The sequence below is a fragment of the Ptiloglossa arizonensis genome, chromosome 13, assembly GCF_051014685.1.
Source record: "Ptiloglossa arizonensis isolate GNS036 chromosome 13, iyPtiAriz1_principal, whole genome shotgun sequence".
NCBI lineage: Eukaryota > Metazoa > Arthropoda > Insecta > Hymenoptera > Colletidae > Ptiloglossa > Ptiloglossa arizonensis.
The window spans coordinates 10,144,293-10,170,014 of record NC_135060.1 but is presented as its reverse complement, the minus strand read 5'-3'; the positions used below and the strand labels follow the sequence as shown (position 1 = coordinate 10,170,014).

The 25,722-nt window shown below is 41.8% G+C and overlaps 1 protein-coding gene across 1 annotated transcript in view; it reads right to left on the bottom strand.

Annotated features, from left to right (window-relative positions):
• The window catches only part of LOC143153753 (zwei Ig domain protein zig-8), a 431,922-nt gene that overhangs the window by 325,211 nt on the left and 80,989 nt on the right, over nucleotides 1–25,722 (bottom strand). Inside the window, exon 2 of the mRNA XM_076325263.1 lies at nucleotides 525–670. Coding sequence (XP_076181378.1) covers nucleotides 525–603 — 79 coding nt within the window. The 5' untranslated portion in view covers nucleotides 604–670. The remainder of the gene's footprint in view (nucleotides 1–524; nucleotides 671–25,722) is intronic.

Here is a 25,722-nt window from a genome sequence, read left to right as displayed (position 1 = left end):
ACACCGACATATTGTTCCTCTCCTTTTTTCGCGATAAGCAAACTATACTGCATCAACGCTACCACTACCTTTGTATGCACACGGCTTAAAAGTGAATATACCCACTTTGGAGATAATGGTCGGACAGCGCATATACGTATAGTGATGCAAACAGGATAAGAAAACATTTTTAAATTCTTTTACGCTCCTAGGATCGAGATAACACTATCTCGATTCTGATCCTTCCATTAGAAAGATTAATTGTATCCTAACAATATTTTTTCACGTCCAATAATCATTTTATCGTGATTCTTTTCTGCAATATTTACTACGGTAAAAAATATTTCTAAACTATTCTTCAAACTAGATTTTTGAAACGACGAGGATGCGGTAAATTTGGTACTTTGACGAAGAGCGTACTAAATTGTAATATAATTTCAATCGTTCTATAATTGAGCACAATTCAAAGTAATCTCTTCGTTAAACGTTTTTGCAACTCTTTAACCTAAAACGAGGTAAATTATTCGCGTGATGCGTGTGCTTACCTAGTGAACCGGCGGCATACAGAAAGTGTAACTGGTGAACCAAAATGGAGGCCACCACGGCCGAAAGACGACACAACATCGTAATCGATCCTCAACTCATCTCTGTTTCGAAAGTTGGGGCGCGGCGCTTCTGTTCTCCTTCTGATCTGAAATTTCAAAATGACATTAATTGTAGCATACGTCCGATAAACTTCAGACTACGTACAAATACAAATACATCTATAAATTATACCTTCTTTATTAATTATCAAGTTTATCAACAGACGATTTTCTGTCTCATTGTCGTTTGCTTTTCAACAAAACTGAAAACCTTCGAATTTTCAAGATCTTAAACCATTTCTTGTACGAGTTAACCGAAGATCATTCTTCCAAGTCAATTAATGTCAAATTATTCCCAAAGAAACTTTTACAAGAACCAAGATATTGAATCAATGGTTCAATTGGTGTCTGATTATTCCCAGGAAACTTTTCAGAAGAATCACAAAATGAATCCTTCCTCTCTTTTCTATGCAAGAACATAGAACCCTAATAGTTCCATATTTGCCATTTTTCTCACCGATCTCCACGATCGATCGTACAGCCTACTCGATAATATTCGAAGTTCAGGAGATTTACGAAAACTTTGAGCGAACGGGTTAATTTTTCGCTGAGATTCTATCCGTACACTTTGGACTCGTCGGATAAAGTTTCTTAGACAGATCTTCGATAAAAAGAACGTCGAGTCGACTGCACGTAACGTTGCGGAGGACCGTGTCCAAATTAATATCTGAAATTGAATCTTATCGCATGGTAATTAAAGATAAAGCACAGGGCGAGACGGATACGGTCGTTAATTATACTCGCTTCCCCCACTGCACAATGTCAAACGATCCTACCAAGCCTATCGAAATCCCCCTGGACTTTGAAATAACACCTCCGGTTGCCTGGGGCTGACCCAATCGGGTTCACGAGACACAAAGCCTCCCTGGGCAGAGATCAATGCGTTACTCGACCGATCTGTGTATGTGTCCCAGAAAAAGGATCGCCCCTTTTGGTCCCGGATTAACAGTTTAACACACTCGGAACTCCGTCCCACCCTGTGTTCCATTTCCTCGCAAATATGGTCCTAATGAATTCGTAACGACCCCGTTCTGTCGAAAATTAATATTAGAACTTTCATTATTCGTATCTCCATTATCCGAACGCTACCATTCGGATGCTCTATTCGCAAAACGAGCGTTTTCTCGTCGAATATCCTTCCTCTCGTTGAAACGTTCTATTATAACGGTCGAAACTATTTCTGATCGCAATTTACAACGAAACTTGGCCGTACACACATTCTGTCGAAAATGAAATGCAGCGATGGGACTCTGAACTAAACCGGTACCGATGGAAACTTATTTCGATACCAATTTCATATTTCGATAGAATTCTGGAGAATTGACGGATATCTTATACGTGTATTAATTTTGGGATTAATGGATTTGTCGCGAGACGATTTAAACTCGACACTTTATTAAGTTTGCAAATATCGTACATTAGGAACGTTTCGAAATTGTTTTGATTCCATGTTTTTAAACTCTGCGTGTTTCGAATGTCCAAATACTACCAGTGCATACTTTAATTAGTAAATAAACGTAAATAAATATTAACGTCGTTGATTCACATAGCTCGTCGGTATCGTTAAAAATATCGGAAAAAGTATCAGCAAATACTTCGTCCCTATCCCTGAAAACGTTAATTGGAAAATATTTGAAAATTATGAATTTAAATATACAAATCGAAAATATCTCGCGCGTATTTACATCGATAAACGACTCGTGACAGTTTTCCAAGTTGATTGACGTTTATAGAGCGAATTAAAGTGTACAAGGATTTTGGAAATATTGTCACGCGATACTCCAGGTGTATATACATTTAAATCTAATAAAGTGTAATAAATCGAGTGGACGGTGACGCAGAAATCGAAAAAGTGAAATAACTATCGATTGGAACAATTATACGCGACAGAGATTCTCAAAGAATCTTGAAAGCATTCGTGATATTGGGAAAGGGTTGATTCGAGGCGGAAAATAAATGTCAAATATTTGCAATGTCGCGATCAAGAACAAAACGAACGCGTAAATTGTTGAGAAACTTAAAAATGGACAAACTTTATCCGATGTTTGGAGCAATCAACGTCAGAAAACGTGAGAGTTCTATTATTCGAATTTTCCTTTATCCAAACAGAATTCGATATACTTCTACGGTGCATCGAAACTGACAACGCGCAAAAGGCAGAAAATACTCACGTTCAAGTAGTAGTGGAGTTCGTGGTCCCCGATAGAACAACAAATTGAAAAAAGATTGCAACGAATCGATCGTTTTGTTTCCGGTTTCCTTTTCGCTTGCTCTCTGTATACATACAAATAATGGTCATCGGGCATCTGCATTTGCTCGGTTCACCGTGGAAAATATTGAAAACATTTCCTCTGTCTGAACTCGGATAAGCTATTCTACTCAAAACCGCCGTACAAACTTGTTCAATATAAATGAACGAACTTCGTACAGTTCGAAGTGGTTTACCTTTCCTTTAACTTTAACGTCGATACACTTTTCAAGTGTAGAACGCCCGCGAATTCAATAGCTATTGTGTTCTTGGTTTTATTTCCGTGGCCCGGTGGAAGATCGAATCAGAAATTTACAGACTTTATCAAATTTATACAACGCGTACAACTCTGTACATCCACCGACAGAGTTGCATTTATTCGCAAGAAAATAGCGAACAAATACTTAACGATCGAATCGGAAATTTACAGATTACGAAATTCATAAAATGCACACAACTCTGTACATCTACCGACAAGAATAATATGATAAGAAAATAATATATAAATACTTATTCAAATTACGAGGCAATCACACCTCTTTTCCATTAAGTATTAATTTCTAAGTCTCGGTTTAATGTTTCTTCAACTTGTTGCGGAACAGCAAAATCTACGGATCCGAAAAATAAATAAATAGTGTTTGATTGGTAATCGTGGATAGAAAAATACGTATTTTAGCAACGGATCTATACAAAGGAGCAATCTACCATCCGGTTCCAATGCATTTGTTGCGAGCACATACACCGCTCGAAAGTCAACCGCATCGAACGACGTACATACGTACGTATGTAGACACAAAGGCCACGTTAAATCGGACGAACAGTCGAAGTTAAACAGAAGATTGTTACCGCGAAATTTCGCGTGATTCAATTTGACCGGAAGTTCGGCCGAAAACACGGTACGCCATCAAGTTTCCGGTGCGACCCTAATGAATCTATCGCCGACTCTTGTTCGCCAACCCTCGCCTTTGCAATCAATTCATCGGTCATCACCTTTCGCCCGATCAAACGTTCCGTATTATACTGCCAGAGAGAGAACACTTTCCGCCTGTTTCAACGCGCGAAAAGAACCAATCACCTCGAGTCCACGTGTAAGTAGATACGAGTAATTTCCTTTCGTATCGCGCGTGTTTCTCCTGAAAATGTCAAATTACTCGAACGTTTCGCGCCAATACTGTTAGCGTAACGAGTCACGGTCGTGAGAGACGTTTCCTCGATTCGACGTGTTGCAAAATTCGCGTAATCGTGGCTGAAGGAACGATGGAGGATAGACAAAAATTCAAAGTATAAAATATACCATGAGACAGTTTCAGTCTCGTCGAGCATAAATTTATTCTTACTGAATGATCAGTTATTCTTAATATATGATTATTTTTTCGAATAGAAAATTGTCAGTGTCTTCTATATATTTATGACAGCTGAAAAGAAGTTCGAAGTCTGGCTACGAAAAAAAATGTTCATACTCTTCTTCTTGTTTCTCGATACGAATTCCCTTAAGATCGATGCATTTGGTTCTACGACACTGTAACGTCGTCTTCGTCGTTCGATTCGTTGAGATCTGGGAAACAGTCTTTTACTTTTTCGTTCGTTCAATGGAAAACTGTGCGATGCGAATACGTGACACACGATACCAATGGAAAATCGGTTTCACGAATTCTGAGTGTCGCGATTACTAATTGTACACATTGTCGTGAAACACACTTTCTATTCAATAAGTAAACCCCCTTTCCCTTCCTATTTGAACGTTCCGTTTCCGTTTCTCATTTGATCGAATAATAAATAGTTTTCGCTTTTCGTTGCAGAAGATAAAATCAACAATATTACATCGTTACCTCACACGATATTACATACTTACGTACAAGATGGAAAATAAAATTCATACAATTTTTTCATCGACATAATAGAAAATAGAATTGCGCGGAAACAGAATGATACGAGTACTTTTTCAACTAGTTATCGTTTCATCGAGGTTCAAAGTTCTCCGATATTATATTCATGAAACCGTCAAATCGATCGATCTGCGACGATTAGAACGTCGTTCCTACTGGTTGCTCAAGACCATCCACAATGAGAGGTTACCCTCAACATGGGGTGTGGTTTCTTCTTCCGCCCATCCTGGAAACAGTCGGTGGTAGGAAAATGGATAAAATAAAATCCAGGTGCAAAGGTATCGTCCACGAGCGCTGGCTTACACTCGCGCGAGTAACTTCCGATCGTAAATGAGAAACAAGATCGTGCGGGGTTAACACGCGAGCGAGAAACGTAATCTGCTCGCGAACGAAGAACAGCATTCATTTTCATTACGAGCACGCGACGACGCCTTTTTAATCCCCGTGGATTAATCATTCAACGAGATCGTGGCGGAAGGAGCTTAACGTTAGCTTCAACTGGTAGGGTAAAGTACATCTTGGATGATATATACCTTTTGGGATTCTATATCGGTGCGACTATTGCATCGATCGAACGCGGATCGATCGCTTCTGCCCTGCGTCGAAACAATTTACTTCCATTTTGTTACCGCGCTTACAAAAATTACATCTCTTTCCTCATTTGATCGAATAATAAATATTTTTCGCTTTTCGTTGTAGAAGATACAATCAACGATATTACATACTTACGTACAAGATGGAAAATAGAATTTATACAATTTTTTCATCGACATGATAGAATATAGAATTGCGAGGAAACAGAATGATACGAGTAGTTTTTCAACTAGTTATCGTTCCATCGAGGTTCAAAGTTCTCCGATATTATAATACAATCGATCGAAAATGGTTCGGTGGATAAAGTTAGTCTCTAAACGGATGTATGTATTCCATATATGAAATTATCTCCTCGAATATAGTAGATAGATAATGACAAATATTGAAACTGAGCCACGAAAATACGCCCACGACGATACGCAAACGAATGAACATACCGTCGCATTAACAGTGGCTCTCCGGATACTGAAACTATAATGTCATGATTCTCTCGTGATATTCACTGTTATAGAATGTAGATCGACCCACACCTCGATAACGTTGCACGAATATACATAGATCCACTTCTCTTCCCTTTGTCCCTGCAATTAGCCAAAAATTGCCTGGTGAAACGATCAACGAAAGATTAAGATGTAAAGTTTTAATTGCATCGGTGTTTGCGGAGAAAATTTTTGGTGCGTGTATGGCGCAAATTACATTCCATATACCACTGCTAATAGTTCATCGTTCACGATGTTACAAGCCTGCAACGTGCACACGATTACAGCGGCGCCGCATCGTACATGTTACAACGTTACACAACCAACACGCCGTTGGCGCCCAGATTACAGCTCGTAACCTGCAATTTATCCTTCGCATGGTTCGACAATTAGTCGCGTAAAAAATCTCATTACGTCGTTATATTAATTGCGCTATTACTCGGGAGAAGACGAAAATCATTAACAGGGGCCAATTTTGCGCAAGTTTCTATTAATTATGCGCCCGCGAGAGGATTTTTTATATTTACCAGAGAGAGGATTTACCATATCTGATGATACGGGACGCGAATGAACCTAATTCGACAACATCGTAAACACAGATTTTTAACGAGAATTTATGAAAATACGCATCACGTGCTCCGGAGCGATCCGTGTGCCGCGTTATTGGAAATTTGAATCGTTCGTTCGAGATTTCAAGGGTTCATTCGGTTTTTCGAATACGCTGCACGGTGCTGTTCGGTACGCAACAAAGAAACACGTCTCAAATATCGATTCGGTATACAACAAAGGAAAACGTCTCGGAAGACCTAAATTGTGAAGTACGGCACACAGTTACGCGAAGTGGCACAAGATAACCACCATGTTGGCAACAAAACGTTGAAATTTATATCGAACGTTTTCAATATCTACGCAACCAAATAGCTTTACCATACTTCGGTACAACAAACCTTGTCATAGTAGAATACAGTATTCCGAGAGTATCGGTCTAAAATTTTCAAATTCTACGAATAAGTCGCAGAGATTTCAAATTTGCAAGCAATGGTACATCGTTACGAATACTGTTACATTGTGAACTAGAGTGGGGATGTAGATCCACGTTTGCCTTCTTCTCGCGAACAGACAGTACCTCGCCATCCCAAAGTGACAAACGTCCACGTCGTGTCGAGGATTAACCAACCAAGTGTAAAACAAATTTTGGAAACATTACTCCTACAAATTTTCCGCAAGAACGATTCGCTTCGATACTCCACGTGTAATTAATAACACCACAAAAATAGTAGACCGATAGTCGATACCACGAAAACGGATCGAAGTTGGCAATAAGCTGATCGGGCCTATAATTAATAATAATTCGACAGGTACGGCGAGGTTATCATCCATTGATAGCAAAACATAGCCATGATACCCTACCGTGGACGATATGCGACAATCGGGAGCCGCGTTAATACGTCGTCAAAGTATGAACCAACCGCGCAAGTCGCGCGATTCAGTTATTCAGCGTTTCGCGAGGAATACCCAAATTCCTCGTGTGCGCAATGGTTTACACGGGGCTTCGTGCTACCAATGCAATTAATAACTTCCAGCTCGAGAGCCCGGGGGCTAATAGTGGTTAGTTTACCCGGTCCACAGGGGTTTATTGAGCAAACATCGGTCGAAACTACAATCGCCGGTGTGCTCCTGCCGCCAAAAACCGGTCGATCCGTTGCTGGAAGACGACGGCTGGAAAACAACGGCCGCTCGATTGATAAATTTTCAAACGTCAGCGACGGAACTTCTGCCGTTTGTTTCACTTGGAAAGTTCGCGTTGCGACAAACAGGGGGATATTAATAGTCCAGGGGGGGAAAAGAGGAGGCGGAGGAGGACCAGCGTTGTGCCCGTTTGCGAAAATCACTCGGACCGCGACGACGGAAAGATCGATGATAATTAATTGGAGTGTACCGTTCGCGGTGCGGAACGAAATTGATTTCGATTCTCGGCGAAATAACGATTCATTTGCATCCGACCGCGTCGCGAAAAGTCCTTTTCGATTGTTCCCAAACAACGATCGCTCGCTCTCGCGAATATCTGAGAGACGGCTCGCGCGACGACCATTTTCTCGACGGACTTTCGAATCAATTGCGAGTCTCGTGCAGGTTAGGATTCCGAGTTCGACGCCTATGCGCGGACAATTCGTGCGCTCTAAGCTGCTACCGTAGCGACGAAGAACATCGTTCGATTTTGATTGACGCGACACGCGAATGGAAGATTATAGAGTAGCAAACTGGTATCTTTTTCTTTTTCATTCGTCCTTGTTCGTGCGCAAAGAGCGGGAATTACCCTCGAAGTTGCGAAATAGCACAATTAATAACATCGAATCTCGCGAAGTAGCGGAGAAGGAGACGAACGTCGAATACGAAGAAAATTTAGTTTTCGATGGATAGCAAGATTTGGAACTAGTAAGAACAATCGGATATTTAGACTTAGAAGCATTAGTTGAAAAGATGTATTGTAATCTCTCGGTATTTTTCTTTCGAGAGTAAACAATTCCACTTATGGAACAGTATTAGAAAAATCTATCCAAGTTGCAGCACAAAAGCAACGAAATTGTTCTCCATGTGGCAACGAAACGATCGATATAGAACATATCGATATTGGAAGAAAATCGGGCGTCAATTTTTACAAAAATTCGAAGAATCAAAATAACTCGATATAGACCGAAAAATTGATTCGAGGAGGCCACTTCCTTTTGCGAGAATTCTATTCGTTCGACATTAATGATAGCGCTCGCGAAAGTTTTTAAACGTTGATGGAACTCCCAGCCGCCTTGGGATCTTCCATGCGTCGAATGCGCCCTATTTCACGAGTAAAGTAATTCTGAAAATACCGAAGTGAACTGATTTAAGAACGCTCGAAGTAAACTTTTCCTTGCAGCAAGCCGAAAACTTATTTCCCGTCGTGCACCTAATAATGCAAATTCCTCTCGTATTTAAAGCTAAAAGTTTTACAACGATATCCCTCCAGCGAGAAAAAGAAAGAAGACAGTGGAATGTCGCGGCACTTAATACAGATGTTCGCGACATTTCGCAGCTGCTTTGAAGGAAAGTTTACGAAGACATAAATACTAGATTTAACGCGGAAACTCATAACTGCTTTGAGGAGAAGTTCGCGAGCACCGAAATGCGAAAAAGTCACGAAGACCGTGTAGTTGCCCGTTTATTTTTTCTCGCAGCTCGTGGACAGCTCGTGGTGCTCACGAGTTGAACCGCTTACATCTCGGTGGACGTTAACGGGTAAATATTTTTCATTTACTCCGTTTCTATATTTGCGAATACCGCGCGTTACGAACGAACAATGGCCAAATTGCTGGTCCATCTAAACGATATTTGATTACCTCCGAGAAAAACACGAGATTGCAGAAATGGAAAAATAAACGAAACGGGCTAATTTCTTTCCAAATCCTTTTATAGACACTGTTCCTTAACGCGTTAATACCAAACTTATATAAAGAGTGTCCCAATCATCATCAATTGATTTACTTTTTTACTCCAATCGTTAGCGTCTTTCGTAATACGCTTGAATAATTTACACGCGTTCTTTCACCGTGTACTTTTCCACGATTAATTTCTCATCTGTCTAGATAACGCGTGTCAAGTTTCAGGTTAATCGGTTCGACGTTTCGAAAGTAGCGCGAAATTCAAATCTACCGGTGATGATTGGGACACTCTACACGTGTCCGGTGTGTTTAACGCACGAACAAATCTCCGTTTGGCGGATAACCGCGGAACGAGGATTCGAAACAAATATTAAGGAACTCCCAAGATTCCATGGAACGAGCATCAAGTAAAATTCAGTCGTGTGGTTTGCCCTTATTTAAATGTTGGACACACCGGCGCTAAAACCGGGCTTCGTTTCAGGTTACCGACACCGCAATCGCCGCAGCAGCTACGGGAATCACGTTCCTTCCGCCTCTCATTTTCCCTGTCTTTATTTCTACCGGATAAGTTCACTGAATGGAGGGATCCTCACAAAAGGGCTTGGAACCATAGAAGCCAACATTTCTATCCAACTTTTGATCAGAGCCAAAGAATGATCCTTGATGACCGATACGCGAATACAAGCGGACCTTTCACCGAATCCCTCGGCTGTCGAGAAGTCAAAGATTAAGCAACCGCTGGGAACCGCGAGGCGAGGAGAATACCGGGAATGCCCTGTTTGTTCCACGTTTCACATCGGATTTCCGGGAGTTTTAATCCCATTGGAAATACGGCGCCCTGAATAACGGTCGGTAAGTTTCCAACGTGTTCGCGAAAGTGTTCGTTAAGAGAATGGAATTATAACGCGAAAGGGCAGCGCGCGAGAAATTTTATTACTTCGAGGCAAGGGTCGAACGACTTTCTCAACACCGGACCTCTCGAAACGTTCAATTTGACACGTTTCGAATATCTTTTTAAGATCGTTCCGTTATCAACGATCCTCTCGTCGAAATATTCGGTGACAATTATCGAAACGGAAAAGTTATTGTATCGATAAAGTAATTTACCTTTTCCCCTTCTTAATTTCACTGATACGTACCTTTGGTTGGAAGGCACAATTGCGTCCACGTCCCAACTCCACTTACGATCGTCGAATTCTATTCATTTCTACGACCGTGTTGTGCCCCGTAACGCGTCATTGCGAATCGAAACGCACGTTTATGAATACAAATGTGTATTTACACTCTCGTTAGTATTACAGAAGAATTAAATACTTTCCAATATTTACTCGCGTCCATTCTTCGCTCGAAATAACGTTACTTTCCCGCGTGTATCTCATTATATTACTAATGGCGTCCGACTCCATTTACGCCAATTCCTCGACGGTCGGTTGCGCGATATATTTAACGAAAACTTTACCAGCTACGGTGGTTGTGCGCAGCTGACAGCCAATATTTTCTCGAAATCGAGAAAGCTCGTTTTTGTTTTTGTTTTTCACCGCGTTAAAATCGAACCACGTATTGCCAACACGCTGATACGAGGGAAAAAAGTAATAACACGAACAGGACACTATCGGACACGGAAACAAAGGACTTTTCTTAATGCAATGCCGCGAACCTGAATAAGCACAAAGCGTTCGTCGAGTTCTCGATTCGCGTCGAGGGATGAATATTTATTCGCAAGTTTTTCCACCGCGAGCCACACGCGACGAGCCTTTTCCAATTATTTGCCGCGTCGGTCGATTCGATTCGAAAAATAATTGTATGCTCGCGGCAGAAATCACAGATACACACGGACCCTGTGTGGACATTTTCACTGCGCCTGCGGCGTTCTGTCTTTCAATTTTCTATCTAACCCACACTGGGGAGAAAAGCGATTAGTGCGATACTTTGATCGTTCGATGCTAACGCGTTGTTTGTTAACGGTGATAAGTGTACGTCGTAGCGTAGCTACGCGATCAATTTCTGATCGATCTTTTGTCGCGATGTAGATCTAATCTGTTAATTAATATCGTTATTGGAATTTTCGGTTACGGGTGCGATTAAATAATAGCTCGGTATTTCTATTTTATCAACAAATCAAACTTTATTAAATTCCGGAAGATATATCTTTTGCGTGCGTTCTATACGAGACGGTAACAAACTCTTATTTCGCTTAATGAACATCACGTATCGGTAGAATAGAATCTTCTGGAAGATTCTGGAAAGATATTATATATGTGTGTATACGCATACATACGGCTACCAGAGATGATTTTTTTTTGTATCATCTTCAGATGATATTGGAAATTCAACAATCGTGAGGGGTGAAACGGATTTGCTCGAAAACTTGGAGTAGTGCTATCGAAGGAATTCATAGATTTCTAATTAACGATGAGAATTGGACTGTTCCATTTCACAGATATTACATCTTTTCTATAAAAACACAATGCTCGAAAATAATGATTTTTGGTATAAAATTTTTCAATAAAAACGAAACGTTTTTACCTAATACACGTTCGTACATTCTAAGAAATTAAAAAACAATAGTTATTCGACCAGTTGTTAGTAAAAGTTCGAATATCGTAGCAAAATATGAAGAAAATAAAAATATATAAAAATGCATTTTAGAACATTGTCCTCAATTGTACCTTCTTGAGTTTTCTTAGATATTTACTTAACGAGCAAAATTGTTTGCTTCATTTTCGTTAAATCGCCCACATCGTACAAAAAACAACTGTTAGTCGATACTGATTCACAATGTATCAGTTTTCTGTCTATAAAATATCGAATCTCGAGTGTCCTTCTTGGTAACAATTACCACGTTTCTCTTCAAAGAGTCTCGAGAATCGATCTACGACGATTGAAAAATGAAGAGATCCTCGCTCGGGTCCGGTGAATCACGATACACGATTATTCGAGTATACAGTTTACGAATCGCGCAGTTGGTTGATGCAACCGCAACGGACGAATTTACGACACAAGGCGAACGATAATCTGGGACAGTCGACGTCGAACTTACGAACGAACACAGCTACGCGAATGCATACCGACACTTGTTGACCCTGTTCCTAGCTAGCAGCGTTTATGCATCCCCTTTTTGCCCGCAAACAACGGGGAAAAAGCATGTACTGCGGTCTATTCGACAAACGATCTCGCGGCGTCGGTCTGATCGATCGCCGGTAGACGAATCGAAAACCGTTTGAGAGGAAAAACTAAATGCAGCCGTACACCTATGACGGCGGACATTCGTTTCCACGTACAGCAAAACGAGAACCCGCTCGTCCTGGGCTTGTTTCGTACATTCCCTCGTCCATCCGTCGCGTTCCACCGTATACCGTATACACCTTTCGTTTTACAGAGAACATTCTGCGCGCTGTAATTTACTCGATACTACCTTCGATTTCAGCTTTCCGAGTCCGTTTCCCTTGTCGCGTTCCGTTTAGTCGTTTTGCGACGCCTTTCGCATTCCTTTCGTCAACGTCTGTTATTATCCACCGGTTTTTTTTTTTTTTTTTAATCGTTTATTATCATCGAAGATCGTTAGTTATAAGTATGTAACTATAAGCACTAAGTACAATCACTAGTAATAAGCATTTATTTATGTATAACGATACACAACGATTTATCTTCGGGTAATCTTAACTTATGCATTCCATTTCTTGCTTTGTACTGTTAGTATGCACATCAATGTGCATGCTGCTAATAACCCTGTACTGGGTTTATAGCGTAAATAAAAAAAAAAAAAAAATCGACGATCGTATCAGTGAATAGTTGCTTCCGTCTTCTCGATTCAATTTACTTTACTCTTGAACGTAGAGAATCAAGAAACACTTGAAGAATTGAATCGAATTTTACGAGCCATTTTGTATTAGGTCTTAAGTTGAAATCTATCGAGACTTTGAATTTTACTTTAAGAATTCTTTGTGAATCATATTTTCAAGATATCTTAACGAATGGAAGATTATTTTATTTAGATTTTGATTTCAAAGTGAAATGCAGTCACGTTGGAGTAGTCATAAAATTAGACGATTTAGTAAATTTCGTTTCGAAAGTTTAATCGGAATCCGAGTGTGACCAAATTTATATTTGATTAGTTCTAAATTCTGTACAATATCAGGGATTTCTGAAATATAGTAAATTACAATTTTTAATGTAATTCGAAAGGATACAAGTGCAGAAAGTTATTTATATTCAAGTTTTTACTAAACAAATTTACCTACTTTTATGCAATTTTATACACTGCGTGTTTGCGATAAGACGTATTCGGTCTTGTATCGCGATTGGACCCGGAATCCGGATATTTATAACAGAATTAAACACTTAAGATGCGAGATGAATGTTTTCCCACCCTCTATCTATCGCGAAAGATTTCTGTACGAAAACAACGTACATATATTTACCGAGATACCATCTAGGTAATTGCTACTACGTTGTTATCTTGTACTTGTTCTGTCTACGGAGTTTACTTGCTATTAGCTCTCCGAGATAAGCTTCCAGTTTATCGATTCCTGTTTAACTCACGACGCGTTAACCAAGAGAATTTCTGACATCAGTCGTTTCAAGGTTACGTTACGACACACGCTTAAACTCTTCTTAATAATTGTTACGATATACCCCAGATCGATGATTTAGGACGAGAACAATGTTCGATACAATAGTTCAAAACTTTCCAAATAGCGAACAACGTATTTTCTATACATTCTTTTCTATTTTCTTCAAATTCAAATTCAAAAAATAATCAATACATTTCGTATTCGTAACTCGACCTGTATATATTCCTCCGTCTCTTTACTTTTTCCATATTTCATTTGCATCCTTCGTTGTTTTAAACGATGTCTTCCCTCTCATTTCCTCTTACGTCTAGTTAGAACGGGGAAACCTCGTCTGAGGATGTCAGGACATAAAACTGAAATATAAGTCTAGATATCCGTCGTAACTGTCAAATTTGTTACACGACTCTCATCTGGGCTGACGTACACCCTGAAACTCCAACACTCGAAATACGCTACTCTTTCGTAACGCGAATAGAGTTCCGTGCTGAAACTCCGTGAAAAAGAAAATCGTTAAAAAGAAATTTAAGCTTATACCGTGTACGGGTGTACGTGTAGGTCTATGTTCGTTCTATGTATCTTCGGTTCGCCAATTATCATCGATTCCGTCTATCTCTTCGTTTCGTTCGTCTGTTCGATCGGTACCACCAAATTGTCCACCTTTTTTTTCTACCATTTTCTATTCCCTCCTCCGATGTCCCGCATCACCTGATCGCTGGATCACGCTATCGAATGGGCGGGTAGCACATTAGTTACCGGTAACAAGCGCGCAGAACAACTACGTTACATCGTAGCCAGGGCATGTTCTACACAACCATAAAGTACGTGTCACACCGTGCCGGCGTGTAAGCCTCTCCCTTAACCCACCCTCCACGTGGCCGCGGACCAATCGCGCGAGAACTCGTTTATTGTTCGTGAACAACGAACTCGAACAAATGCCGACTCGTACACCGTGTCGCTCCACTTTACGAACCACTTCCTTGACGTTATTACGCCGCAGACTCGTGGAAATTGCGTTCAGGCTTAGAGTGCACCTCGTTGTCGTTTTTTTTTTTTTTCTTTCTACCGCGATCATTCCCCGAACATTAACGCGGTATCGTAAATACCGTTGTTATTACAGAGAAGATCCAACGAAGCAGTTTCCAACTGCTCTCCGCGCGAGATTGGAAAATACGTTTAACGAAATGCGCGACACCGAGTAAGAGATCAATGACAAGGATTAGGTTGTTCGGAAAGTCATTTCGTTTTTTTTTTTTTAGTGAAAATACGAAACACGATTTTTTTAGAGTGTATAAACACTTTATTAAGTTATATATTCTCCATTTTGGGAAACGAAATGACTTTTCGAACAACCCAATATCTCCTTATATTTATATGTATATTCTATAAGACGTAACGCGATCGGGAAGAATAACATTGCAGGGTTAAGTTCATGGTCCAGACGCGCGGATTCGATAACATCATCGATGATATTTTTCTCCAAGTAGCACTACTGTTTATTTAAATGACACTTTCATTCCTCCGAAGACTTCTAGAACTCTATGCCTACGCAGTTCCTAAACAAGTGACTCGAAGAACTACGTCTAATGGATCTCTCGAATGATCATTTTCTATCATTTCTAACATTTTCGCTAAGATACACGATCTCGATTATCAATAGAAGTTTCAACAATTGACTTTGAACGATAATGGAAAGTAATAAGTATTTTTCTGCGTCTACATCAAAGACTCCCAGAATTCAACAAACTTCAAGTTACCTGGTTTCAAGGATATCAAAGACATCGAACACCTAACCCATGAGATTGTCAATATAATTCTACACACCCTGTAGACTCTCCAGGTCCCAGAGACTACAGAATCTTTAACAACCTAGAGACCTCTACATCTTTCAACATTGTAAAGTCCCCGTGACGAGTTCAAATCAAATCTTCGCGCATCTTGCGAGTTCGTTACAATGTGCATAAATATTGTACTGTGGTCATATCTGTCATGTACTACGAGTTCGTAGGTCCTACCAATAAGATCATCGCGCGTCCTGGAATGATTCCTGTCACATTCGACGCGGTCGGAATCCTACCCTATCGTATCCCACGATTCTGGTTTTATCCCGGTCGTGTCTCACAAGTTTGAAGGTTGTTCCGTTGTCGCTATCCGGTCCTACTTGTGCGGTACTTGTCCCTATCGATTTCTAGGGAGTCTGGTCTTGTTCCTGCTAAGTCCTACGAATCCGGGTTGTCCGTGTCGCGTGTGACGAATCGAAGGATTGCTCCAATCGGGCCTCACGAGCGATTGGTTATTCTTATCAGGTAGCACATGTTCGAATGTTAAACCTATCTGTTCCGACAGGTGTGAGAGAGCACAGCTATTGTATCTCGCGTATTCGGGAGTTCTGTTTATCGGATCCGACGACTTAGGCGATTATTCCTATCCGTCCTCGCATCGATATCGATTCCTTGATTCGGCCCGGTTACCATCGTTGCTTAACGCGTTTATCAATATTTCGTTGATACAGCCACGTTCACCGTACACTACTATATTACCGAGGATCACGATCGTGATAATAACGGGCGAAAGTTTCACGAAGTTTCGCTGTTTCGCAGCGAAAGTAGTTCTAGATTCTCCCTGTGTTCTCAACACACGTTAATAGCCCGAAGAAAGGAACTCCTTTTCGCACTCGTTGAAAACAACTTGACTCGGTACAGTTCATTCGATTCGCTTACAGTACGATCTGAATGCGCAACGGCTTAGCATCGACCGCAAACCGCAATGTATTTAAAGTTTAAAGCTTGCTTAAACCCTGTACACCGTAACTCAGAGAGAAGTACGATATTCACTGTTCTCTTACCCGATACGGTAAAGCCGGTTGTTTCCAATAAGTTAGATTACGGCTACCACTCGACTTACCGATGTAACAAAATTGGAACGAACCGATGAAAGAATCCCTTTCATTAGCAAGTACAACGAAGTAGTAACTTACAACTCGAAAGAATACTTTTAAGGCTATTATGTTTCGGGAAACTTGTCCGAGAATGTTTAAGGAAACTTTTGTGTTCCTTTCTCGATTAATTCTATCAAATTCTCAAGTTTCTTCGCACCCTGTAGAACGGTGTATATACTTTATCAAAAACTATTTCTTCCCATTAGTCAAAAATGTCTAGTGTTGTCTGGTTTTTTGTTTCGTTTCGCCTCGAACAATAGATAGCTGGTGGGTAACGAGATAGCTGCGCGTAAAATCTTTCGCCAGCTTCGTTCATCATTCTCTCGTAATTTACACGAAAATGAAATAAATCGTTAGAATCCCCACGCGTTCACTTGTACCGCTTAAACAAGACAAATGGAGAGACCGATCTGCCTCCGAAACAGATTTTACGCGAGAACTCAGACCCCGCCCCAAAAATTTCCCCCGTACGAAATCAAGTTATCGAAAATGCAAATGGAACGGGGACGTGTGTATTCAATCGAGAAATATTAAATCGATGTAGAGCGGCCGTGTCAAACTCATTTTGGCTCGAGGGCCAATTTGTACTTTGCTACCGTGTTACGGTCCGCGGATGTACAATTATTCTATGCAACGGTCGAAAATATTTTAAAGCTCATTTTTCGGTCGGGCCGACAGCAGTCCTGCCGCACGATTTCTATGGAAATGATCAAAAAGATACATTCACTTATTAAAAATGCATAGGTGCGTCGAAACGAACTTTTTTCTCGAATAATATAATTTCGTTTCCCCGGGATTATTTAACATTCTTTTGCACACGCTGAAAAGTTGAAATTCGTACAGGACCTGTGATCGAAATTTCTAAAATTGGAAAAATATATAAATCGGTTGCTCTTGTCGCGTCGACTGTTTCATTCCTCTTCCGTATCGCAAAGAATTCATTCGATTAAATATGCATTCACGAATATGGATACTTGGGACACGAGTGACGAAACTGTGCAAGATAAATATATAATGAAAAATTCGAGCGCTCCGTGTGTTCAACGTGCTCTGATTTCGAATATGTAAATTTTCCATTTCCGTGACACCGTCGTTCCACGTGTTCTTTCCCTAAATTGCACCGAACGAGTGCTATTCAACTTACAATCATCGCCATAGAGTAAACTGCGCAGAACGCGTCGACGTGGTAGCTGATAATGTTAAACTGCGAGCGCCCTGGTGCAACGACTGCTGGCGAAACAATCTCAACTAAACGACTGATTCATCGAATGGGCCAATACGATGAAGTTGGGACAGAAACCGGATCGTTGCAGGTGTACGGTAAATTAAATTAATCGTTCGCCACTGTCACGCGGCTTTACCATCGAGCTTTTACGAGTGTAGCCGACAGAGGAACGCGAACAACCGTCGTAAAGCTTAGCAACCTATATAACTTACATTGCGACCGTTTCACTTGTTAAATTATCCCCAGGGACAATTTGCAGTAGTGTTTTTGCGACGGTTTTCCCCTTGTAGCGACGAAATAATTGCGCCCGCTTTTTAATCCCATTTAACGGCGGCGAAAGTAAACCGAAAGAGAATTAAACCGACACGACGCAATAATGAGACGTTAAATGCAGCCCGGTGAAACGATCGACGATATTTTCACAAAATTCGAGCGAATATACCGCCATTAACTCCATCGTTTACGAAATCTTATCGACGATGTAATTTATGTCCGCTCTGCGAATAATTTCTACGTCTCTGAAACGCGTCCGAACAACGTAAATGGTTCGCGCGAATAGAGGATGAAACAATTTGTCGACAAGTTTTGGTTATTGTTAAGAAGAAAAAGTTGCGAGAAGTTCGCTAACGGATTCGCAGATGCAATGGAAATTTACATTTGCCAACTTCCGCGAGAGAGAGTACAGCAGCCTTGGTAAATGTTTGACGCGTTTACTGTCCATGCCTGGAAGCGTATACACTGCTCGAAGGTCCAAGGAGATAGTAACATTTTTATAGCGATAAATCTGCTGGCTTATTTTCTGAACGCTGTGCATCCTTGCACTACAGCTTTTAGCTTCAGAAAAGCTTCCAGGGCAATATTTGTTCTATATTCAGCAGAGTCTCGTGTCAAGAGTGTTCTACGACAATGACGAGAATTCTTTGTCTAAACTTTATGTCGGTAGAAAACTTGACGCGTTTTGTATTTTTTTTTTTTTTTTTAAATTAAAAGAATGATTGTATTTAAACCGCGCAATAGGAGAGTTTTTTTCGTAGGCTTCGCGAAGACAATTTCTAGGACGTACCGGACCCACGAATCTTCAAAACGACCACCTAAGAAATTTCGAACAATAAATCTCGCTGCAAGACAGTTCTAAACACTGTGCAGACACTTCCAAACATAAATCTCGTACCGCTTCCACTGCACACAGTTCTTGCGCTACCTACACATTCTATTCAATCGGTAGTTGCAATTCGTTTAGATGATGCATTCGTTAGAAAAAGAGTAATATTTTTTATATAAATATCGTGAATGTAGGGTCGACGATATAATTTCATAAACAGATAAGACAAAAGGGACTAATAACGAGTGTTCCTATTCACCTCGCTCTGTACCACGCTGATTCGAGATCTCTTTTCGACCGTCTCTTCGCTCGCTATATTCGTCCTAAATCCCAGACACACACATACACACACCATACTGTGGAAAGGGCCACACGCACTCCTTAGAAACAAACACGCGCTCTCTTCCGCACGGCTTCAAGTACTTCGCTGTGTTAAATGCGCGCACACACGCACACATAGTCAGTTAATCTCTCCACATTTTCCTCCGACCACAATCCCTAACAATCGACCTTCGTAAAACTCCCAACACAGTGCACTCCTCGTGCAAAGCGCGTAGAAAGTCTCTGAAAAAGTCTGTCAAAAAAGTGTACCCTCGAGGTAAATGAACGAACCTCTTATTTCGAAAAAGTGGAAAAAGCAGACCGACGTTAACGATAAAATTATCGAAACGTCGACTTAGAAACGAATCGATACTATTTAAGGATTTAGATTTCGATATGGAAATTATTCGGCGGTGGTTCAGTCGAGAAAATTCACTGGATTTTAAGGTCGAATTCCTGCCCATACAACCGTATTTCAACTTGTCTGACCATAAACACGTATACCAACTTGTCTGACCATATATCCATAATTGTCGAGCTATACACTCGCATTTCCACTTGTCTGACCATAGACGGATGTAATACCACTTTTCGGGCTGTATACGGGGGTCGTACTACGTGTCCGACCATATACGGGTCATACTACTCGAACACTGCAGCAACGTAAAATTCAAACAGCAACCACTTTGTGAATACTGAACCCAGACTATTGCCACAATAATCAAATTAAAGTTTAATCCTTCCACTTTCTTCCCATTATGGCCTATTTGATTGTGGTCGATACATAAGTAAGGAAATCGCCACATGAAGTGGGGATTGTCAAATTCTAACAATGGTTTGCCTTCGAGGTGTCGTTTGGTCCATAAAAAATTCGATATATCGAAATTGCGGTGGTATGATCACACAATTACACATAAAAAAAAGAGTTAGTAAATTATTGGTGAGATTGTCGCATAGCGCAGTCATTTACCTTTCAAACAAGTGCAAGAGCAATAAAGTGAGGTGATTTTTAACTCAGTTATAACCATTTAACGAGGCCCTTACTTTTCCAGTCTTCGCCTTTCCTTCGTTAATCGAGGTCAAGTAGAATTGCCCTGGTCTATCGCCAGACAAGTAATACGACCCCGTCCGTGGTCAGACAAGTAGTATGCTCCCTGTCCGTGGTTAGACAAGTAGTATTTCCCCCGTCTATGGTCAGACAAGTAGAATGCCCCGTCCGTGGCCAGACAAGCAGTATGACCCCTGTCCATGACCAGACGAGTAGTACGATCCCTGTCTGTGGTCAGACAAGTAGCACGATCCCCTCCTGTGGTCGGACAAGTAGTATGACCCCTGTCCGTGGCCAGACGGACAGTGCGATCCCCTCCTGTGGTCAGACAAGTAGTATGACCCGTCTATGATCAGACAAGAAGTCTATTATACTATAATGACTATAACATCGTTCGAAATCATCGCATTTTAATGCTCTCGCGCTCGTTTGAAAGACAAATGACTGCGCTATCCGACAATCTGACCAATTTATTAACTTTTTCTTTAAGCATTTTGGCAGTAGAAGAGGGTCTGATAGGATAGAGCAAAGTTTAGGAGGTATCGGTGAACGATACGAAGGCTAGGCTGACGCAGAAGCTTCATGAAGCACGTACGAGATATCCTAGGGCAAACTACATCGGGTGTCGGTCGTAACATGCACATCATATATCCCTTTCAATCTCTTATACGGGGTGCTTCGGAATATAGGTAAAGTCTTAACCGACTAATGGAACCCAATTTCCTAACCTAAGTTCCCTATACCGCTACACATATCGTAAAATAGCGAATGTGTTTAAAGTTGACGTTCAAACTGGTAGTCGCTTCGATGATACTTCTCCGATGGAAGACTTAAGCCAAAGCTCCATACACTATCTGTGTATATTTTTCTTTCTTTCATTCTATATCACAATTCCAATGTATATCACTTTATATTTGTTCAAACATAGTAATACCCATCTATCGTTCCCGTCAATCGTTCCTAGATCATTTTAGCTTTTACCCTCGTCCAACTTATGCACTTACCTCAACGACTCGAACCACTTCTGAATCTACCGGAACAGAATACTCTGATCTTTCGAATTACCCTTCCTTATTGTTACGATACCTATAAAAGAAAAGAGCTGCCAAGGTTACACCTAAACCGTGTTATTTTCACCGACTGTGCGTCCAAGTCGAAGCAAGAGTGAAACGATTCGAGCGTTTCGCGCGCTGGTAACCGATAATTCGATCGGTTGGATGACGTTCCGGCAGTAGGTCCGATCCAACGTTGGTGGATCGGTCGTGCGGGTGGGTGGGGTGGAATCGTTGGAAAGCAGCGTGTTGGCCCGTTAACGGTGACTCGTTAACGCGTACCTGGGCGTAACGTATGTTTTGCATTTAATGAAAATGTGTTCACGTGCGCCGGTGGAATGGACACGAGGTATCCGACTCCGTTACGCCGTGTCGGCCATGCGAAACGAAAATCAAAATTTACCGCGCGTCGCTCTCGAACACAGGGCCCGGCTAATCCGGTTTCTCGGCTTATTATCTCTTATTAGCGGACACGGGGAAAAAAGGAGAAAGGAAACGCAGAAGGAGAAGCCTGTCCGGGAATTTGAGACGAATTCTTCTTAACTGGCGTGCCCCGGAGAGAGACGAAAGTTTCCAAATTTTTTTTTCGTCAAACTTCTTCCCGTTTGTCTCCCTCATCTTCTCTTTTTTTACACCCTCGGGGGAATCGCGTTTCTCCATCGTCGGCTCCTTTCCTTTTTACGTTTTACCTTCCCTTCTTTTTTCGTTTCCTAAAAAAAAATTTTTTTTTCTTTCTTTTTTTTTTCCAAGTGCAATATTGCGATCGTGCTTCTGCTCGAGACTCGGTGGCGAGATTCTATTTTTACGTTGGCGTGCACGCCGCCCCTCGGGTCGATAATGCGAATTTCTTATTCGCTGCTCCGGAACCCCGATAAAAAACAGCGTTAAAACGCGCTTATGGATTTTAAGGAATCGATTCAGTCCCGGAGAACCTTTCCATCCCGCGCGATGTTTCTAAGCGAGCGGAGATTGGACCGAGCGTGAGAATTCGCGCGGATATCTAGCAAAATATTCCTTTCATCTCGGAGTATTTCCCTCGATTGCGTACACTCGTAACATTAATCGTGAAAAGAGATTCGAGTACCGAAAGTACCTTTTAACAATACGTACCGAGAATGTGAAGAATATCAAATTCAGCCATAACCACAAATCGCTCCACGAATCTATCTAAACATCGATAAATAATAATCCACCTCGCTAATGACCCCAATGTCGATGCGGTGGCACATTCTGATTAAATGATCCGTTATTCCGTCGAATCGAAAATTACCGCTGATTCCGAACGATGCATTTTTGCGTCAAATTTAATAAATCTCGTAAAATTATGCATAGCCGATGAAGTTGTTTAAATAGAATATTCGCTAATTTTTCCGATTCTTCTTCTGGCTTCGTATATAAAGGTCTACAATTATAGATGTGTGGATGTCTTACGATGGTTCTATACTATTATATTATACCCGGGCATTTAAAGCCCCGTACCGAAACAATATTTTCAGCGTAACGACTCTGACGTGTTGAACTTTCGACTAGAATAATAAATATTCGAAACAATTGTGTATTCTGCTATTCGAATATTTCCCGGCGAGAGGTTCTCTGAGAGATCGGGCAATTCGTAAACAAATTGTAACCCTCCGTACCCTTCGAACAGGAGACTGTTATTATTCTAACTATAAACAGCCGGTCTGAGGAGTCGTCCGTCGTTGAAATTTCAATAAGAACGGAAAGGTAAAGGGAATCTCCCTGTGGTTCGAAATTCAATGAGAAACAAAGGGGAAGCCAATCTCCCCTATCGTTGACACGGTGAAAAATACACCGAAAAAGAAAGGAAAGGGGAGTGGGAGAATCGAGGCAGGGAAGGTGAAAGAAGAGAGCACGTGTACCCGAACGAGGGAGTGCATTCGCGGGTAGATGCATACAGAGGGGGATCTATCTATATCCGTGGGTCGTTCGGGCGGAATCTGACCTAACCGTCGTTACAGGTGGAGGCCGCTGAAGATAGCTTAAATTCATTAGCCACCCCATTGAATCGGCAACAGCGCGACGGGAAGGCTGGTGCGTCGCTCGACCCGCTCTTAACGCCAGCGGAATTGTTAATCCTCGTCCCGACCGCCGCTTACCAAGCGGGCATCGGTACTTTCGTGCCCGCACACAAGAGACACGCTCCACGTCGATGTGTTAACGAGCGCGATAACAATTATCGTTCCGGTTATGTCCACCATACTGTTCCCCGGTGGTGATCACCGATTGGTTCTGCGGCGAAAATATCAGAACGCTGCTACCTACGAGTATCCGGTTTTCTTGTCTCGTCTCCTTCTGGCGAGTAACGCGTGTGCACGCTACGCGACTACGAACACGGTGCGTCCTTTGTTAACACGTGACCGCGGACGTGTTACGTGGGATTTCTGTACCGGCGTAACAACGAGCACGCTACATACGTACCGTAGCTACGAAGCTCGATTGGCAATTGTGAATCTCTCGTGGAATTCCTGGACGACCATTCCGCGAAAGTTATCAATACCGCGCGTTTCACGATGCACGTTTGTTTCTTGTTCGTTCGGTTGCTTGTTTATCGGTGTACGGACAAGTTACGAATTTGGACTTGGGTACTGTGATTATTCAACCTCTTTTACGAACCTCGTGATATATTGCTTCTTTGTCATTTTCTTTCGTAGTATTTTGTAATTCTTGATCGAACGACGCTGTGATCAACGCTCGAGGAAACGGTTCCTTTTTTCGAACGAGAAAGACGCATTATGCCAGTCGACAGTCCGCGACAGTCATAAATTAGAAGACGTCGCTAACCATGAAAATCCTATCTATTTTTCCTCGGACACTCGTCATCCCTTTTTGCCACCTCTCACTCGCATTTCCTTTTTTCTAGACCTTAATTAATTTAACCTCCGTTATCTATACCCATTTGAATAATCCATCACGGAACATCCACACCCAATTTTCTCCACGCGACTTAGACTTCTCTAATTACCAAATTTCGGTAGAAGAGTATCAAATCGAGAACGGTACAAACGAATCGTTAAATCCTTTCGTGCGCGAATTTGTTTATCCACGGTGTATTTCATTATCAAGTTAACGATTATTCTTTACGGATATTATTACCGTGCATTCGCACGTGTCCCGGACAGAGTGCATCGTCCACCGTGAGTGCCAAGTTTTTAAACGCAACGATTCTCGTGTGCGTTCGTTCGCAGAATCGCTGAAACGAAATGAACGAGTGTTCCGTTTCTTTCGCGCGGTTCCCTCGAATCGCGACCTCGGTGTTCCGCGATATCGGACGCAGTTCGTTCGTTGGTTCGTTGAACATTCAAATCGGCTTTTAACGAAGCTCGTAAATCGCCGGCGAGCGCGCGTCGTCTTATTGCCGCGAATCGTTATTTATACCGAGAAATCCTCGCGGTTGGTATCGCAGCTCCCCCGACAAGTGACTCGTAAAACCAGGATATAATTGTTGGATCGAGAGAAATCCGTGGGTAGTATGGGTCGACGTTCCCGAAACTGGAAACGGAGTTCCCAGGAAACGGACTCGACCGAATATAGGCCGACCTAACGCGCCGATAAACATTTACAATAATACAGTAGATTCGCGCGCTATCTGACGATAATATCTCTAGCTACGCCGCGGGGAAATGCCGGTTTCCGTTTCAGTGGAATCGGGAGCATTCGTAATATTAATACTCCCTAACTAATTACCGTTCCAACGGTAACTTTCAATATGCAGCCGAAGCTCAAGTTTGCACAGAGGATGAACCCGTTCGAGTGGAATTAATTCGGTGTAACTTGCCGTGATGTAATGCAATTTCGAGCTCCGAATTACGCGAACCGCGGAACAAAGGACAAACTCGCGAACAGACACCGGCCCCTGTCTCGCATTTGCCACAATTTGCGACCGGTCCACACCTGTTTTTCGACGTCGCGAGTTTCTTGTCCGCCGCGGCGCCCATCGCGCCCCGACATCAACCTACCGACTCCGTCGAGACGCGAGCTGAAACGACTACCTGGCACAATTTCCGACGTTTAACCATCTTGGAACTATTTTCCAACGAGCCTGTTCCCAATTGAGACAACGACCGTCCAAACTTGGCCGACTTTCGTCTTCTCGAAGTCCGATCCTTCCAAAAGTTGGATTCCTCCGTGGAACATTCCTTCTACGACCAATACTTTTGCAAATATTTTACCGGACACCTTTTTCGATCTTGGAAGGTTTCTT